The 19,822-nt window shown below is 48.3% G+C and overlaps 1 protein-coding gene across 6 annotated transcripts in view; it reads left to right on the forward strand.

The window, feature by feature from the left end:
• The window catches only part of LOC140410818 (scavenger receptor class A member 5-like), a 176,738-nt gene that overhangs the window by 29,805 nt on the left and 127,111 nt on the right, over window positions 1-19,822 (forward strand). For all 6 annotated transcript variants that reach the window (XM_072499467.1, XM_072499466.1, XM_072499464.1 and 3 more), the window contains one exon: window positions 15,543-15,674. In XM_072499467.1, coding sequence (XP_072355568.1) covers window positions 15,543-15,674 — 132 coding nt within the window. The remainder of the gene's footprint in view (window positions 1-15,542; window positions 15,675-19,822) is intronic.

The raw sequence follows: 19,822 nt of genomic DNA on the forward strand, positions 1-19,822 counted from the left end.
ATGCCCTGGGGGGAGTGAGCTCTTCCTCCTCTTGCACGAGGCTCAGCCTATACAATTTAAGGTGCTGCATAGGGCTCACATGACCGGGGCAAGGATGAGCCGGTTCTTTGGGTGCGAGGACAGGTGTGCTAGGTGCTCAGGGAGCCCAGCAAACCACACCCATATGTTCTGGGCGAGCCCAGCGCTGGAGGACTTTTGGTAGGGTGTAGCGAGGACGGGGTCAAGGATGGTAGGTTCCAGGGTCAAGCCGGGCTGGGGGCTCGCAATATTTGGGGTGGCAGAGGAGCCAGGAGTGCAGGAGGCGAAAGAGGCCGGAATTCTGGCCTTTGTGTCCCTGGTAGCCTGGCGAAGGATTCTTCTTCAGTGGAAGGATTCGAGGCCCCCAAGCGTGGAATCCTGGATCAATGATATGGCGGGGTTTATTAAATTGGAGAGGGTGAAATTTGCCTTAAGGAGATCGGTGCAAGGGTACTTCAGGCGGTGGCAACCGTTCCTAGACTTCCTGGCAGAGCATTAGAAGATGGTCAGCAGCAGCAGCGGCCCGGGGGGGGGTGGGGGGGGTTGGTTTTTCTTGAGTGGGCATGTATATTTGCTTTTGTGTTGATGATGGGTGTTAATTTATTATTTATGTGTACGGGGGGGGGGGGGGGGGGGTCTTTTCTTGCTGTATTTTGTTGTTGATATTTTGTGAATATTTGAATAAAAAATTATTTTTTTAAAAGAAAGCATGCTTGAGAATGATACCATTGAAGTGAGTTGCAGTGATTGGAGCTCACCTATTATGATGGTACAAAAACCAGATGGAATGGTATGATTGTGTGTGTACCATAGGGAAGTCAATGTAGTAGCGGAGTCAGATTCGTATCCTATTACTCGTTTGGAAGACTGTATTGAAAAGGTGGGAAAAGCAAATTTTATTACCAATCTTGGTTAACTAAAAAGATACTGGCAAGTACCTTTACTGGCAAGGTGAACAAAGTCCCAGCTTTTGTGATACTAAATGGTCCACATTAGTTTGAAGTTATGCCACTTGGAACGAAGAATGCACCAGCAACATTCCAAAGACTGACCAACAAGGTCATTTCTGGACTAAAGAAGTGTGCAGTGTTCAGAGATGATTTGGTGATGCTCAGAAAAATGGGGAAGGAGCATTTGGAACATTTAAAGGAAGTGTTCAATCGACTACAAGAGATTGGCTTGGTGGTAAACCTGACTAAAACAGAGTTTGCAAATGCCCAAGTTATATTCTTCGGCTATAATGTTGGACATGGTCAGATGGCCCCACAGAACATGAAAACAGAAACTACTGGGGAGTTCCCAATACCATAATCGAGAAGAGAAGTTCTGAGATTTCTGGGCATGAGTGGTTGGTCCAGTGACTGAACTTTAAAAAAAAAAACGGCACTTTCATTGGACATCAGAATGTCAGGAGGCACTTGGCAATCTGAAAGCGTGTAAACCACCACACCAGGTTTGGCAACACCAAACTGTGACATGTAAAATAAAGTGGCCATTGATGGGAGTGATGTGAACGTTGGTGCTGTACTGTTACATGAAGGCGATGAAGGTCTAGAAAAACCTTAACTAAATATTCATCAAACAGAGTAATTGACCAACTAGAAGGAGGCATTGGGCATGATTTAGAAATGACATTGCTCCCGGCACAGACCTGGGAATGACACCTGAATCCCAGGAGAGCCCCAAATCGGGCTTCACAACGGGCTGTTCTTGAGTCACCCGAGTTGCTTCGCCCGACGCGATCTTTTTAAAACTAAATTTAAAGTGCCCAATTCTTTTTTTTTTCATTTAAGGGGCAATTTGGCATTGCCAATCCACCTACCCTGCACATCTTTAGGCTGTGGGGGTACAGGCAGGAGGAGAATGTGCAAACTCCACACAGACAGTGACCCGGGGCCGGGATCAAACCCGGTTCCTCAGCACCGTGTGGCAGCCGTGTAATCTGGATCATGCCCTCGCTGGGTGTGGTCCAGATAATGACATTTAATTGAGCCATTAGACTCATTTAAATATCCCAACGCCGCATTTGCCTGGCACCCAGGACTCAACTGGTGCTGATTAATGGAACTGGCAGAGGCCAATAGAACCTCCCGCGTCGTCAGGAACAGGGCCGGGAAGTACCCTGGCACTCCCCATGGCACCCAGGCATCCTAGAAGTGCCAACTGGGCACCCTGGCAGTGCCAACCTGGTACTGTCAGGGTATCTGGTTGAGATTTCCTGGGGCACTGCCAGAGTGCCAGGCTGGCAGCGCTCAGGTGCCGAGGTTTGCGGCCTGAGGGGCCCATTCAATTGAAAATGGGGGTGAGGGTGTTATGAAGGGGCTGCAGAAAGGTTGGTAGGGAAGAAGGGGCTTCCTGAAAGGGGGGAGTTCTGAAAGGGTGTGTGTGGGGGATCCTCAATCTCACATAGAGATCGTGGTAGCCTTTTAAAATGGTGCCCTGAGCTCTGAGGAGCCGGTCTTGCTGGCAAGTTCAGTTCCCCAGTCGGAAAAATTTCAACGTTTGGCCTTGAACAGGAAGAAACTCCCCAAGCCCAAAAAAGCAGCTAAGTGCCGTTGAATATTGGTCTCCATCTCAACATTCTAGCCATCACGAAATACCCCGCCAAATGTGCCCGATATCACACTGAAGTTTTTCCCTTGAATCAGGTCCATTGGGTTTGGTATTGGCATTGTAACATTTTGACATTGATATGCTAATAATTCATCAGAGACAATTGTTTATACAGACCATTGAGGTTTCTGGAAAAGTTGAAAAGGCTTTGGAAAAGGAAGCCATCATTTCATTTTGTTGGTTCTATTTTTTAAGGGGGAGGTGTATGTAGGAAAGTGTTATATATTATATTTTGTATTTTGTTGTAGTAATGTTATTAAAAGCCCTAATTTAAAATACATACAGGCAGCATGTTTGCTAAACCTGTGATTAAGGAGTCGCAAAGGTGAGGTAATAATTGATATTAACCATTTATTTGCTTACAAAGAGATGGCTAATGAAATATCGTTTATGTTTTTGGAGGTTCATCGGGTGTAGATAATTAATGAGCGAGTGGTGTTTAGTCCTAGCTAAGCAGGTCATGGAACATCTTAGTGGGATACAGGTGATGTAATTAATGGGAGGAGCCAGGTCTGTCTGTGGTTTTGACATTTGGCTATAGAATTTGAGTGTGACATACAGATTTTCAAGTTGCTCCTGAAGGCATCTCTCTCCAAAGCTGTGTACAGAGAACAGCAAGGAACCCTGATTGCTAACTTTATTTATGAGAGGATTTTGAACTGTATTGGATTCCTTTTTTTTTAAATTTAGAGTACCCAATTCATTTTTCCAATTATGGGGCAATTTAGCGTGGCCAATCCACCTAGCCAGCACATCTTTGAGTTGTGGGGGCAAAAGCCACACAAACACGGGGAGAATGTGCAAACTCCACACGGACAGTGACCCAGAGCCGGGATCGAACCTGGAACCTCGGCGCCGTGAAGCAGCAGGGCTAACTCACTGCGCCACCGTGCTGCTCTTGTTGCTTTGTTGGAATATATATAGTGACCGGTGTAGATAGTGAGTTATAGTTTTTCTTTTTAGCTATGAACTGTTTACCTGTTCATTGTAAAGCTAATAGTTTGATGTTAATGTGGTTAATTATGTGTTTAAGTTTAAGTTTGTTTGAGCATAAAAGATACCGTTTTATCAGAGTCATCCTGGGTTGAAGTATCCTTGCCTGGTCCAATATCCTAACCCATGGCGGCCTTAATGTTTAAGCTGCAACCTCGATCCTGGGTGGGATGAAAGGTCAAGGGTCAAATAATGTTAACTAATGAGACTGGGGCTGAGGTCTGTGTGTAATTGTGTTGTCCAGATACTTAACTTCATTGCAGTGTTAATGTAAGCCTACTTGTGACAATAATAAAGATCATTATTATCATGGCATAGCTTTGACATCGATATTTATTTTTAATCGGTCAACAGTTTCCTGGGATAGCTCCACAGCAGCTGTCCCCCGGAGGGAGCACAGCAGAAATGTCAGTCCACACCCTCTGTTTCCTCAGCGCACCCCCACCTTCTTCCTGCCACCCCCCACCCAGAAACACTCAGCCTTTTGCGGAGTATGTTTCACTCTGGATGTCATTAATTAGCCAGACAGTGTGAAATTGTGCTCTGGACCAACCTCAGCTGGGAACACTTTTCACACATGAATCCAGATCCATTGAGCGTGCACAGGCACAAAGAGTAAAACATCCATGCCACACATTTCCGCACCTCATCATTTTGAACAACTGTGCTCAGTTCGCTAACAGATACTTCAGGGAGGTCACTGAATCTTCCAGGTTTGCCCATACGACTAACTCGCTGTGATACTTGTAGGCTAATGGTAAGGCTGAAGGGGAGCGCAGATGGTAAAGACTTTATTAGGAATGAAAGATAACTTAGCAGTGCTGGATTAATGTCATCGTTCTTTATCAGTTCGGAACAGTCTGGCTCCAAGTGTGCTTTTAATGGGAAGGAGTTTGAGGACTCAACGTCCTCCTCTTCCGCCTGGACGTGCCATGTCTGAGAGCAACAGCTTTGAATGAGGTGAGGGAAAAGGAGGATCAGTAATGCTCCAATCAATGCCACAGAGTACACAAACTACCAATGGACCACCCTCAAGGATAAGCGTGGATTCATGATCAATGTTGTCAAGGCCGAGTTATTGAGAAAATATCACATCCATGATCCCACCTTGTGGAGACAGAAAGCAATGTAATGTGAAGGAACAGGACTGCACTAGTTTCTTCAAGGAAGAGACCTTCTACAGAGCTGACCAGTTCTTCAGGAGACCTAGAAGATGGCCTGGATGTTAAATTGCTATCCTCTGACAATTCTTATTCTACCCAACACAGTTTGAGAGATTGCATGGAGAGCTTGAATTCTCAATCTCCTCGAAGAGAGCTGAGGACACAAATGGGTAGACTCTCTGAACCAGAGATGAATTCAGAGACTTGGGGTTGTAATGACCTCCAATTGGCATTATTGGTTGGCCAATTGGAGTATGAGCTCCCTCAATGATAGCTCATTGAGAGGGCCCATATAAGCACCTGTGTAGGCTTTGTGCGACAGTCTTAAGTTGACTGGAATGCTAGCAGCACTGTTTGGAGCTTCTCTTGGATATAGTTATTGCAAATAAATACTGGTGTAGTGACGGTACCCCTGCCTCCTGTGGATTATTACAGTGGCGACGAGGTAAACAAAGAACCTTGCGGAGACCAGCTGCCGCACTCGGAGGGTAAGCCTTGCTCTTTCAAAAATGCTGCTTCTTGGGAAGTTAGATGCATTCGACCCGACTATTGAGGACTGGTCCCAGTATGTGGAGAGAATGTGTTACTTCTTCCAGGCCAATGAGATGATGGAGGACGGAAGGAAATGAGTTATACTGCTGTCGGCGTGCGGACCATCAGCTTTCGCCATTATACATAGTCTAACTTATCCCGATACGCCGGACACGATACCTTTCCAAGAATTAACAAAATTGGTGGAAGAGCAGTATGACCACCCCTCATTTTGCGTAGGTACAGATTCTACACAACGAAGCGGGAAGACAGAGAGTCAGTCACAAATTTCTTGACCCGCTTGAGAAGGCTGGCGGAAAAATGTGAGTTTGGCCCGACGCTAAATGAAATGCTTCGGGATTGGTTAGTGTGTGGCATAAACGACCTGACAATACAGAAGCGCATGTTGGCGGAAACGCAGCTAGACTGCAGGCGGGCGTTACAGCTCGCACTGTCCCTAGAAAAGGCAGCAAGTGGGGTGCAGGAATTACAGGGCACGCCAATGGAGGTAGATACCTGAAAGAGGGACTACCACAATAGGTCCAGCTACCAGATAGCCGCCCTCAGGAAAAGCCTGTGGAATAGAGGGCCAAAGGAAAACCCCAGAACTGCCCCCAAGTCTGCTAGGACTAACTGGAGACAGAGGGAACTACCGGCTGAGGCTCCCCAAACAGAGAAGGACCGTTTCTGGCACCAGACAGAATGGGGTAACAGCGACAGAAACCCTAGAAGGAAGTGGCAAAAGAGGAATAGCAGGTTGGGACGCAGGGAAGTACACAACCTAGATGCCCCATCCTCCTCCGAAGGGGAACAGTTATATGATATTGCGACGAAGAAAGCAGAACCTATTAAGATCACCCCACGGGTGAACGGTCGGCCGACAATAATGGAAATAGACACGGGTGCGGCCGTATCAGTAATGGGAGTAGCAACATTTTTAAAAAATCAAAGATGAACTCCAGCCACTAACCGTAACAAAAACATCAACAAAACTTAAAACCTACACGGGGGAACCCCTGGAAGTTCTAGGCACGACTCATGTACCCGTGGAATATGACAAACAATTGCTCAGATTACCATTGACGATAGTAGAGGGCTCCGGACCGAACTTAATAGGACGGAACTGGCTGAAAGACCTAGGGCGCGATTCTCCGCTCCCGCGCCGGTTGGCAGAATCGCCTGGGTCGCCAAATTTTCCCGTGACGCCGGTCCGATGCCCTCCCGCGATTCTCCCAAGCGGCGAGAACGGCCCCGTCGAGTTCCGCGCAGCGCAGGCCGGAGAATCGCCCGAGACACCCAAAATGGCGATTCTCCGGGACCCCTGCTATTCTCAGGCTCGGCTGGGCCGAGCGGCCAGCCCGAAACGGCGGGTTCCCCCCGGCGCCGTCCACACCTGGGGCGAAATTCTCCCGAAATGGCGCGATATCCGCCGACTGGCACCCAAAACGGCGCCAATCAGACTGGCATCGCGCCGCCCCAAAGGTGCGGAATGCTCCGCATCTTTGGGGGCCGAACCCCAACATTGAGGGGCTAGGCCGGCGCGGAGGAATTTCCGCCCCGCCAGCTGGCGGAAACGGCCTTTGTTGCCCTGCCAGCTGGCGCGGAAATTACATCCCGGGCGGCGCATGCGCGGGAGCGTCAGCGGCTGCTGACAGTTTCCCACGCATGCGCAGTGGAGGGAGTCTCTTCCGCCTCCGCCACGGTCTCCACCATGGCGGAGGCGGAAGGGAAAGAGTGCCCCTACGGCACAGGCCCGCCCGCGGATCGGTGGGCCCCGATCACGGGCCAGGCCACCGTGGGGGCACCCCCTGGGGCCAGATCGCCCCGCGCCCCCCCAGGACCCCGGAGCCCGCCCACGCCGTTCAAAAGGTGGTTTAATCCACGCCGGCGGGACAGGCAATTTATCGGCGGGACTTCGGCCCATCCGGGCCAGAGAATCGAGCGGGGGGGCCCGCCAACCGGCACGGCGCGATTCCCGCCCCCGCCGAATATCCGGTGCCCAGCGGGGGGTCAGAGAATGACGCCCCTGGTCGCTGCCGGCGGGAACAGCGCGGGAGGGGGGGGCGGCCTGTGGGGGGGGGGGGTGGATCCTGCACTGGGGGGGGGGGGGCCTGAAATGGGGTCTGGCCCGTAATCGGTGCCTACCGATCGTCGGGCCGTCCTCTCTGAAGGAGGACCTCCTTTCTTCCGCAGCCCCGCAAGATCCGTCTGACATCATCTTGCGGGGTGGGCTCGGAGAGGACGGCAACCACGCATGCGCGGGTGACGCCAGTTATGCGGCGCCGGCCGTGTCATGTATGCGGCCCCGCCTTTACGCGGCGCCAATGCCTGGCGCGTGTAAATGACGCGGCGCCACTCCTAGCCCATTATCGGGCCCTGAATCGGTCGGGATAGGGGCCGTTTTGCGCCGTCATGAACCTTGACAGCGCGAACACTCTGCCTCCATTTCGGAGAATCCCGCCCCTAAACTTAGATTGGATGAACATTTTCCAGAGTGGAAGCGGGCAGTTGAGTGGAGTACTCCAAAAATACCTGGAGGTCTTCCAAGAAGGTTTGGGGGAAATTATAGGCGCCAAAGCAACTTTGCACGTGGACCCAGAAGCCCTTCCAAAATTCTGTAAGGCCAGGCCGGTACCTTTTGCATTAAGGAAGAAAGTAAATGTCGAAATAGAAAGGTTACGGCGCGACGGCATTATCAGACCAGTACAGTTCTCGGAATGGGCAGCGCCGGTGGTACCAATTTTGAAGCCAGACGGCTTGATACATCTCTGTGGAGATTTCAAACAGACGGTAAACAAATATACACTGCTGGACAAATACCCGATCCCGAAAATAGACGACCTATATGCCAAATTGGCAGGTGGACTTTTGTTCACAAAACTGGACATGAGCCACGCCTACCTGCAGTTCAAACTGGACAAGGACTCCCAGAAGTTCGCTACGATCAACACCCTGAAGGGACTTTTTCGTTATACTAGGCTACCCTTCGGAGTGTCATCAGCCTGCGCTATATTCCAGCGTACGATGGCAAATATTCTGCAGGGACTACCGCAGGTGGCAATTTATTTGGACGATGTCTTAATCACGGGTAGGACAAACAGGGAACACTTAAGGAACCTAGAGGAAGTGCTCAGGCGTTTCGCAAAGGCAGGCGTACGGCTGAAAAGAGAAAAATGTGTTTTTCTAGCCCCACAAGTGACGTACCAGGAATATAAAGGAGATGAGTCCGGCTTACACCCATTGGAAGACAGAGGAAGGGCAATAAAAGAAGCCCCAGCTCCCACCATGGTCCAGGAGCTGCGATTATTTCTAGGGTTGGTAACCTATTATGGTAAATTTATTGAAAATAGGGCGTCCATCCTAGAACCCCTCCACCAGCTACTAAAAAAGGGACAAGAATGGAAATTCTCCTCCCGCCAAAACCAAGCATTTAGGTACATTAAGGAACAGCTGTCATCCGAAAATGTCCTAGAGCATTATGACCCATGGAAGGAGTTGGTGGTCACATGTGACGCATCATCTTACGGGGTAGGAGCTGTCTTAGCCCATAGAGGAAGGAATGGGGAAGAACGGCCAATAGCCTATGCTTCGAGGACCTTGGCGATGGCTGAGAGAAAGTACACCCAAATCGAGAAGGAAGGACTGGCGGTGATATTTGCAGTGAAAAAATTTCATTAGTATCAGTATGGGCGGAAATTCACCATAGTGACGGACCATAAGCCATTATTAGGGTTATTAAAAGAAGACCAGTCAATACCCCCGATTGCATCAGCTACAATCCAACGCTGGGCGTTGCTACTGGCGGCGTATAGATACGTTCTGGAGCACAGACCGGGAACGCGAGTAGCAAATGCAGATGCCTTGAGCAGACTTCCCCTCCCAGACACCCCGCCGCTAATACCGAAAGTAGAGGAGACAGTAATGACTCTAAATTATTTGGACACCCTACCAGTGGACGCACAACCTATTCAGTTTTAGCCAAGGTGAAGCATTTACTGCTAACAGGGGAACCGGAGAGACCAGTGGAGCCCCAGATGCACCCATACTGGAGCAGAAGGGACCAAATAACCGTAGAAGACGGTATCCTATTATGGGGAGCCCGGGTAATGTCCCAGCTCAGGGCCTTCGGGCAATCTTAACCGAGTTACATCACGGACACCCAGGGGTGTCTAAAATGAAGATGCTAGCTCGAAGCTACGTTTGGTGGCCAGGATTGGACACAGACATAGCAGCCTTGGTACGTCGGTGCCAGGAGTGCCAACCGGGGCAAAGATTGCCACCAGCAGCGCCATTGCACCCGTGGGAATGGGCAGGCAGACCGTGGACCCTCCTGCATATTGACCATGCCAGCCCTTTCATGGGCTCAATGTTTTTGGTGATAGTGGACGCCCACTCCAAATGGTTGGACGTCCACCGGGTAAACGCGGCAAGCACAGCATCGACAATTGAAAAGCTCAGGGCCTCGTTTGCAACACATGGACTTCCGGAGGCATTGGTGTCGGACAACGGAATGGCATTCACAAGTGGGGAATTTGGAAAATTCCTAAAGGGAAACGGAGTCCGCCACATCAAAACGGCCCCTTACTATCCAGCATCCAACGGCCTGGCAGAGAGAGCGGTCAAGACACTAAAAGCGGGACTCAAGAAGCAACCGACAGCATCAATGGACAGAAAGCTTTCCCGCTGGCTGTTTGATTACAGGACCACACCGCATTCCACAACGGGCATACTGCCAGCTGAACTCTTAATGGGAAGGCGGCTGCGAATGAGGCTGAGTCTCCTTTTCCCAAATTTAATGGGGCAAGTGGAGAAACAACTGGAGGTCCAATGCAGGGGGCATGATAATAGTCGGCAGCAGAGACATTTCCAGGTGGGGGCACCAGTTAGGGTCAAGAATTATGGGAATGGACCAACGTGGGTCAAAGGCACGGTAGAGTCCCAAATAGGGCCCATATCATATGAAGTTTCGATAGGAGGTAAGGTGCCGAAGAAACACCTAGACCAAATAAGGGCAGCGGAACCACACCTGGAGGCAGGCGAAGCAGGATCGCCTCAAGCTGGGATAGCTCAGACGGGAAAGATACCCAGCCCCGAGCAATTTCTCCAGACTCCGTCATCCAGTCGTCAGAGTCGGAGATGGACACATTCGACGAGGCCGCCGCGCCACCTCTCCCCGAGGAGGAGGAAGTACAACTTCCAAGGAGGTCGTCAAGGAAAAGACGGGCACCTATAAGGTACACCCCTCCCACGTCCGAGAACGACCCAGCGGACGACACAGAGGTGACAGACCCGGACAGGAGGAGCAGGAAGAAGCTCAGAGGAATGCCAGCTGGCAGGAATTCCTCTGACCTTGGGGGGCGGGGGAGGGGTGTAATGACCTCCAATTGGCATTATTGGTTGGCCAATTGGAGTATGAGCTCCCTCAATGATAGCTCATTGAGGGGGCCCATATAAGCACCTGTGTAGGCTTTGTGAGGCAGTCTTAAGTTGACTGGAATGCTAGCAGCACTGTTTGGAGCTGCTCTTGTATATAGTTATTGCAAATAAATACTGGTGTAGTGACGGTACCCCTGCCTCCTGTGGATTATTACAGGGGTGATGCCGAACAAATTGTTAATGTGTCTATGTAAAGGAGACCATTCACATTACCTTGGGGAAGTGATGTAAAATCACATGCCCATTGTTATTAAGTTCTCTCTTGCAGCCTCGTGGCAAGAATGAAGCTTCATTTTAGATGTGGTTATTCTTTGTTGAAGAAAATTGATGTTGAACCCTACCTCAGAAGCCTGCCAATGAAAGTAATTAGGAACACTTTGAACAGAAGAACATAGACTGCGATCAATCTATGTACATTCCAAAATCCAGCAGTTGGATAACACCTGGGAAGGCTTGCCATGTGGCAGTTGCTGTTCAGCGGGAAAGGAATGAAAGGGATTGTTTCCACGAACTAAAGCACAGGTTTCTGTTTGCTGTATCGAGACTGTAAACTGAATGTAGCTGCTGATGCCCACTCATTAACATTCAGGGCTGTAGTCATGTTGACAAACATTGGCAGGGTCTTTGTGACCTTCAAAGTTACCTACAATTGTGCTTTACTTTTGATAGAACTGCTCTATAGTTATCTCTCGGCAAGGGTTTTGTCAGGCTAGGTGGCTGTACTTCGGTCCGTAACTACAATGTTGATCCAGCAACCTTTATACAGAGACCAGCAGGCTAGGACACAGTCAGGCTTAGCTGTTGTAACATCTGTAACCTTTCAGGTTTGATCATGTCAAGGTCATGGTAAAATCCCAGCCATGAATAATAGCTCTTTGAGTGATATGCCAAACCTATGGAACTGAATTTAAGCAAAGAGTTAACAGCCTTTGGAGGTGAAAGATTCCATTTTTAAAATAAATTTCCTTGGCGTCTATGAAGCTAAAGATCAAGCAAATAAAATGAATTTAGTAGCTTTTCCTCTCCTGGTGAATTTCAGTTTGTCAATATGCTAAATGAAGAAACTTTATTTTGATTTGATGTTGAAGTGTTCTGGCTGACAAGTTTATTTGGTGATTTGGAACTCCTGTTTATAAAAGTCATGAAATGTGCCATTCATAAACCACTTCAGCGTACTGCTTTTTTGTTGAACAAATAAAGGCATCTTTTTAGTTTCTAGCAGCACTTTTTTAGCTCACTGGGCTAATCACTGGCTTTTAAAGCAGACCCAGGCAGGCCAGCAGCACGGTTCAATTCCCGTACCAGTCTCCCCGAACAGGCGCCGGAATGTGGCGACTAGGGGCTTTTCACAGTAACTTCATTGAAGCCTACTCGTGACAATAAGCGATTTTCATTTCATTTCAAATGTACCTATTCGAATTCTCCCAAAAGAAATAATTATGCCTATAAATGTCTTAAAAAGTGTACCAAACGTCACAACATTAAATAGGCATCTATTTCTGCAAAACATGCACACTGGCAAAACAAGATCATGGATGTCAGGAATTACAAATATTCATTGGACATCAATAAATCTTATGAGGGATTGGGGGAAACCTCTTTATCCGGAGAGTGGTTAGAATGTGGAATTGGAGGGGAGGGTGATGATGCTGCCCAAAGAGGTACGCATTATGCATTATCTCCCTCCTTGCCAATTACAAAGAACAAAGGAAAGTACAGCACAGGAACAGGCCCTTCGGCCCTCCAAGCCTTTGCCGACCATGCTGCCGTCTAAACTAAAATCTTCTGCACTTCCGGGGTCCGTATCCCTCTATTCCCATCCTATTCATGTATTTGTCAAGATGCCCCTTAAACATCACTATCGTCCCTGCTTCCACCACCTCCTCCGGCAGCGAGTTCCAGGCACCCACTACCCTCTGTCAAAAAAACTTGCCTCGTACATATCCTCTAAAACTTGCCCCTCGCACCTTAAACCTATGCCCCCTAGTAATTGACCCCTCTACCCTGGGAAAAAGCCTCTGACTATCCACTGTTTATGCCCCTCATAATTTTGTAGACCTCTATCAGATCGCCCCTCCGCTTCCATCGTTCCAGTGAGAACAAACCAAGTTTATTCAACCTCTCCTCATAGCTAATGCCCTCCATACCAGGCAACATCCTGGTAAATTCCTTCTGCACCCTATGCCTTCTTGATTACCTTCTCCACCTGTGTTGCCCCTTTTAGTGATGTATGGGCCTGTACACCTAGATCTCTCTGACTCTCAATACTCTTTTTTTTAAATTTAGAGTACCCAATTCATTTTTTCCAATTAAGGGGCAATTTAGCGTGGCCAATCCACCTAGCTTGCACATTTTTGGGTTGTAGGGGCGAAACCCACTCAAACACCGGGAGAATGTGCAAACTCCACACGGACAGTGACCCAGAGCCGGAGTTGAACCTGCTAACCCACTGCGCCACCGTGCAGCCCTCGACTCTTAATTCTCTTGAGGGTTCTACCATTCACTGTATATTCCCTACCTGCGTTAGACCTTCCAAAATGCATTACCTCACATTTGTCCGGATTAAACTCCATCTGCCATCTCTCCGCCCAAGTCTCCAAACGATCTAAATCCTGCTGTATCCTCTGACAGTCCTCATTGCTATCTGCAATTCCACCAACCTTTGTGTCATCTGCAAACTTACTCATCAGACCAGTTACATTTTCCTCCAAATCATTTATATATGCTACGAACAGCAAAGGTCCCAGCACTGATCCCTGTGGAACACCACTAGCCACAGCCCTCCAATCAGAAAAGCACCCTTCTATTGCTACTCTCTGCTTTCTATGACCTAGCCAGTTCTGTATCCATCTTGCCAGCTCACCCCTGATCCCATGTGACTTCACCTTTTGTACCAGTCTGCCATGTGGGACCTTGTCAAAGGCCTTACTGAAGTCCACATAGACAACATCCCCTGCCCTACCTACATCAATCATCTTTGTGACCTTCTCGAAAAACTCTATCAAGTTAGTGAGACACGACCTCCCCTTCGCAAAACCATGCTGCCTCTCGCTAATACGTCCATTTGCTTCCAAATGGGAGTAGATCCTGTCTCGAAGAATTCTCTCCAGTAATTTCCCTACCACTGACGTAAGGCCTGTAGTTCCCTGGATTATCCTTGCTACCCTTCTTAAAAAGAGGAACAACATTGGCTATTCTCCAGTCCTCTGGGGCATCACCTGAAGACAGTGAGGATCCAAAGATTTCTGTCAAGGCCTCAGCAATTTCCTCTCTTGCTTCTTTCAGTATTCTGGGGTAGATCCCATCAGGCCCTGGGACTTATCCACCTTAATATTTTACAAGACGCCCAACACCTCGGGGCGATTCTCTGATATGGAGCCCAAGTGTTCGCGCCGTCGCGAATGCCGGCACGAACCGGGCCCTGGTACGACCGATTCTGGCCCCCACAGGGTAGATAATTTCACACTGTTAACAGGATAGAATCATAGAATCATAGAAGTTTACAGCATGGAAACAGGCCCTTTGGCCCAACCAGTCCATGCCGCCCAGTTTTTACCACTAAGCTAGTCCCAGTTGCCCGCACTTGGCCCATAACCCTCTATACCCATCTTACCCATGTAACTATCTAAATGCTTTTTAAAAGACACAATTGTACCCGCCTCTACTACTACCTCTGGCAGCACATTCCAGACACTCACTACCCTCTGAGTGAAGAAATTGCCCCTCTGGGCCCTTCTGAATCTCTCCCCTCTCACCTTAAACCTATGCCCTCTAGTTTTAGACTCCCCTACCTTTGGGAAAAGATGTTGACTATCTACCTTATCTATGCCCCTCATTATTTTATAGACCTCTATAAGATCACCCCTAAGCCTCCTACGCTCCAGGGAAAAAAGTCCCAGTCTATCCAGCCTCTCCTTATAACTCAAACCATCAAGTCCCGGTAACATCCTAGTAAATCTTTTCTGCACTCTTTCTAGTTTAATAATATCCTTTCTATAATAGGGTGACCAGAACTGCACACAGTATTCCAAGTGTGGCCGTACCAATGTCCTGTACAACTTCAACAAGACGTCCCAACTCCTGTATTCAATGTTCTGACCAATGAAACCAAGCATGCCGAATGCCTTCTTCACCACCCTGTCCACCTGCAACTCTACCTTCAAGGAGCTATGAACCTGTACTCCTAGATCTCTTTGTTCTATAACTCTCCCCAACGCCATACCATTAACTGAGTAGGTCCTGGCCTGATTCGATCTGCCAAAATGCATCACCTCACATTTATCTAAATTAAACTCCATCTGCCATTCGTCGGCCCACTGGCCTAATTGATCAAGATCCCGTTGCAATCCTAGATAACCTTCTTCACTATCCACTGTGCCACCAATCTTGGTGTCATCTGCAAACTTACTAACCATGCCTCCTAAATTCTCATCCAAATCATTAATATAAATCACAAATAACAGTGGACCCAGCACCGATCCCTGAGGCACACCACTGGTCACAGGCCTCCAGTTTGAAAAACAACCCTCTACAACCACCCTCTGTCTTCTGTCGTCCAGCCAATTTTGAATCCAATTGGCAACCTCACCCTGGATCCCGTGAGCTTTAACCTTCTGCAACAACCTACCATGCGGCACCTTGTCAAAGGCTTTGCTAAAGTCCATGTAGACAACGTCTACTGCACTGGATGTGTGCAGTATTTATGGGAATGTGTCACCAGCTAACAGAAGTTAATTGTGGCAAGGGGGAAAAGGGACAACCACTAACTGTTTATTTCATTTTCTTAAGGGCCAGCCGGAAGGCGAAGGACAGCAAGCAATTTTTGTCATCACTGGAATTCAATGGCAGGGATCAAGTGTGCGATAGCAGTCCTATATCTTTTTGTTTTCCTCATTTGTGTTGGAATTGCCATTGTTGCAGGTAACACATCCCATTTTCATGTGGCAGATTCTTTAAACAGACATTGAATAGTTCTTAAAAATCTCAGTGACCAAACTCAGCCAGTCGATCAGATTTTCTTCCACTTTTTAACAGAACATGGATTGCTTTATTGAAGCAAGAATGCCATTTTGGAATATTTATAATGTATAAATATAAATAAATGCTAATTAGGAGTGTATAAACTCTGTCTTTAACCATAAATTTCACAAAACGCCTTACATCTGGCATTGTGTGTCTTATAAATGAACTAAGACTGCTGTGTATGGTCACTGTTGTGCAATAGTCTTGAATGCATGATAAAATAAGCTGGCAGCATAATAAAGGAATCAGATTGGGAATCTATCTCCCAAACACACTGAAATAAGAATTGTGGTAGTCTCATGTCATTAGTGGTACACACTTGGTATAGTTTAACTACAGCCCAGTACAAAACCCCATTTTAAAATTCTTAGGAATCCATTGGGCATACTTAGAACTTCATACACTTATTTTTGACTCTTGGGCAGCATGGTAGCACAGTGGGTAGCACTGTTTTTTCACAGCTCCAGTGTCCCAGGTTCGATTCCCGGATTGGGTCACCGGAGTGTGGCGATTAGGGGATTTTCACAGTAACTTCATTGCAGTGTTAATGTAAGCATATTGTGACAATAAAGATTATTTCTTTTTAAAAGAAAGAAGCAATGCTACAACTAAGGATTAGTTGCTAAGGTAATAGCATAAACCTATGCAAAGGCATACTGCTTCACCACTGAAATCCAGAGGAGAAGCAATAACCAGTAGTGTAATTCTGGTCTGCCAATTTTGCATTGTACCTTACAAGTTTGAGATTGTTATCTGTAGCATAATGCCATTATTAATAATCTTTATTAGTGTCACAAGTAGGCTTACATTAACACTGCAATGAAATTACTGTGAAAATCCCCTAGTCGCCACACTACGGCGCCTGTTCGGGTAACACTGAGGGAGAATTCAGAATGTCCAATTCAATTCACCTAACAGCACGTCTTTCAGTACCAGAAACCGGAGCTCCCGGAAGAAATCCACGCAGACACGGGGAGAATGTGCAGACTCCGCACAAACAGTGACCCAAGCCGGGAATCGAACCTGGGACTCTGAAGCTGTGAAGCAACAGTGCTAACCACTGAGCTACTGTGCTGACAAAAGGGGAGGTTTAAAAGCAAGACGAGCTATCTTGGTGAGGAAACAGCTGGTGTTTATTTGTGTGTCATCCCACACTATGTTTATAGTAGAGAGTTGCATTTTTATAGTGTGGCTGTATGCATTTGAAGTTCCACCCTCCCACTGGTGAGAACCTTCAATTTGTAGTGCAACTTAGGTTCACTAACAGCAACATGAACACAGAGGCCAATAAGCATAATCATCTCCAGCCAAGCTGCCCGAAGTTCTCATTTACTTTTATTAGTTTTAACGGGTTACACTAACTTTAACTCTTGTTCTGTTACGGTTTGAAGTGCCAGAAAAACAGAACACAATTTAACAGAAATGAAACAGAGTCCTGTTTTGAGCGCGTTTAGTCTGGTGTTTCTCGATGCTGGCAGTGCAAAGAATGATACTTCTATTAAACGGGATTCTGCTTCATTTCTGGGCTTCGGTGAGGAATGCCCCACCAAAGTCACCGGGCGCCATTTAAAAATCTCTAGAACCCCCCCCACCGCAGCCGCTGGACCCCCTAACACCCCAATAAAGGGGTCATTAAGCCTCACGCAACCCACCTTATATGTGCAAGACACAGGCATGATTCCACCTGGGAACCTTGGCACTGCCAACCTGGAAGTGTCATCTGGGCACCCTGGCACTGCAGGGTGCCTGGGTGGCACTTGCACGGTGCCTGGGTGGCATCAGGGAGGCCAGGGTACCAACCTGTCCAGAGGCTGACCATCCAGAGACCCCCTATTGCCTGGGTGACCCCCCCCCCATTGCGTGGGTGACCCCCCCCCCCCTATTGCGTGGGTGACCCCCCCACTTTCCTGCTGTTGAAATTTAGAAGTTTATACAGCTAACCACTCTCTAAATGTACATTGCGATGGATCTGAAATCACAGATTTCCTTCCCGAAAGGACATTCGAGAACCAGATGGATTTTTATGACAATTGACAATGGTTTCATGGTCGTCGTTAGACTTTTAATTCCAAATTTATATTGAATTCAAAGTTCACCACCTTGTCAGAGAATTACCTGGGCCTCTGGATTAGTAACAGGTTTGTTTTGAATCAGTAGCTTTCGGAGCACAGCTCACTGATGAAGAAACTGTGCTCTGAAAGCTAGTGATTCGAAACAAACCTGTTGGATTCAACCTGGTGTTGCAAGACGCCTTGCTGTGCCCACCCCAGTCCAACGCCGGCATCTTCACACCTGGATTACTAGTCTAGTGACAGGCAATGGTGTAATGGTATGGTCACTGGAATAGGCCTTTATGCAGAGAATTGGATACAATTTTCATCATCAGAACACTTCACACTGGTGTGATATGGTATGGTACTATGAGAAGGATGATCAGCCTGTTAAACTCCCAACATTTTCCCGAAGGCTAGTGCCTCCAATGCATAACCTATGTAGGCCATATCTGGGGGTAGAGCTCCATGGCCCGATGCTGGTTTCAGGATTCCCAATCAGGCGGAGAATGGAGTGCCGAGGAGAAAATGGCGCCAAACCCACCACAATGCTCCAAAACCCTGCTGGCGACCTCAGTGTGCTACCTGCCCCAATATGCATCAATTTCCATTTGGTTAATGGGCAGGAAGCCCAATTCATCACCTCCCCCCTATTCACCGACAGTGGAAATTCCTCTGGGCGGACCTTGCAACAAGTTTATCCAAGTGTGGTCCTGACACACTAGACCCCGAGGTGGGTCAGTGCATAACCAGTAAGGGGGTGGTTTAGCACAGTGGGCTAAACAGCTGGCTTGTAATGCAGATCAAGACCAGCAGCGTGGGTTCAATTCCCGTACCGGCCTCCCCGAACAGGCGCTGGAATGTAGCGACTAGGGGCTTTTCACAGGAACTTCATTGAAGCCTACTTGTGACAATAAGCGATTATTTTATATTATTAATGGAGGTGCACCCCAAAGTCCATCGGGAGGCCCCCCTACCTCCACTATTCAATCCTGCCCCCCCCCCCCCACTGACAAGTAGGGACATCCTCCCGCATCACGGGAATAACATGCACGAGGGTCACCCGGCACCCACCTCACCGATGTACCTCCATCAGACCACCCCAGCAGACCACCCCATCAGACCACCCCATCAGCCCACCCAAACAGAGACGCCCGACAGAGACGCCCGACAGAGACACTCATCAGGAAACTCAACCGAGACATCCAACAGAGACACCCATCAGAGACCCCCCCATCTCCCACTCCATTCCCTGCCCCCCATCACACTGCCCCCTCATCTACCACCCTGTTCACCCTCCAATGGTCTGTGTAGCATCACTCCAGGGTGACAGGCCTGTGTTGGCATTGATAGCACGTCACCATACAAGGCAGGAGAATGATGATAACTCGATATAAGGAAAGCTCTGGTACTCCTCAGTTTCTGCAAAAGTCTGACTCCTGTCTTTCTGCTGACAGCAGGAGATTTTGATCTTGGACCACTGTGCCCATGGGGTGGGGGTGAGGTAGGCAAAGGGCAACAGGGGCTGGGGTGCCGGCAGGCCCGTTTTAGAACATAGAAAATAGAAAATACAGCACAGAACAGGCCCTTCGGCCCACGATGTTGTGCCGAACCTTTGTCCGAGATCAATCATAGATTATCATTGAATTTACAGTGCAGAAGGAGGCCATTCGGCCCTTTGAGTCTGCACCGGCTCCTGGAAAGAGCACCCTACCCAAACTCAACACCTCCACCCAACACCAAGGGCAATTTTGGACATTAAGGGCAATTTATCATTGGCCAATTCACCTAACCTGCACATCTTTGGACTGTGGGAGGAAACCGGAGCACCCGGAGGAAACCCACGCAAACACGGGGAGGACGTGCAGACTCCGCACAGACAGTGACCCAAGCCGGAATCGAACCTGGGACCCTGGAGCTGTGAAGCAATTGTGCTATCCACAATGCTACCGTGCTGCCCTTAAGAACAAATAAATCTACACTATATCATTTTAC

This window comes from Scyliorhinus torazame, chromosome 4 (genome assembly GCF_047496885.1).
Source record: "Scyliorhinus torazame isolate Kashiwa2021f chromosome 4, sScyTor2.1, whole genome shotgun sequence".
In the NCBI taxonomy this organism is placed as follows: Eukaryota; Metazoa; Chordata; class Chondrichthyes; order Carcharhiniformes; family Scyliorhinidae; genus Scyliorhinus; species Scyliorhinus torazame.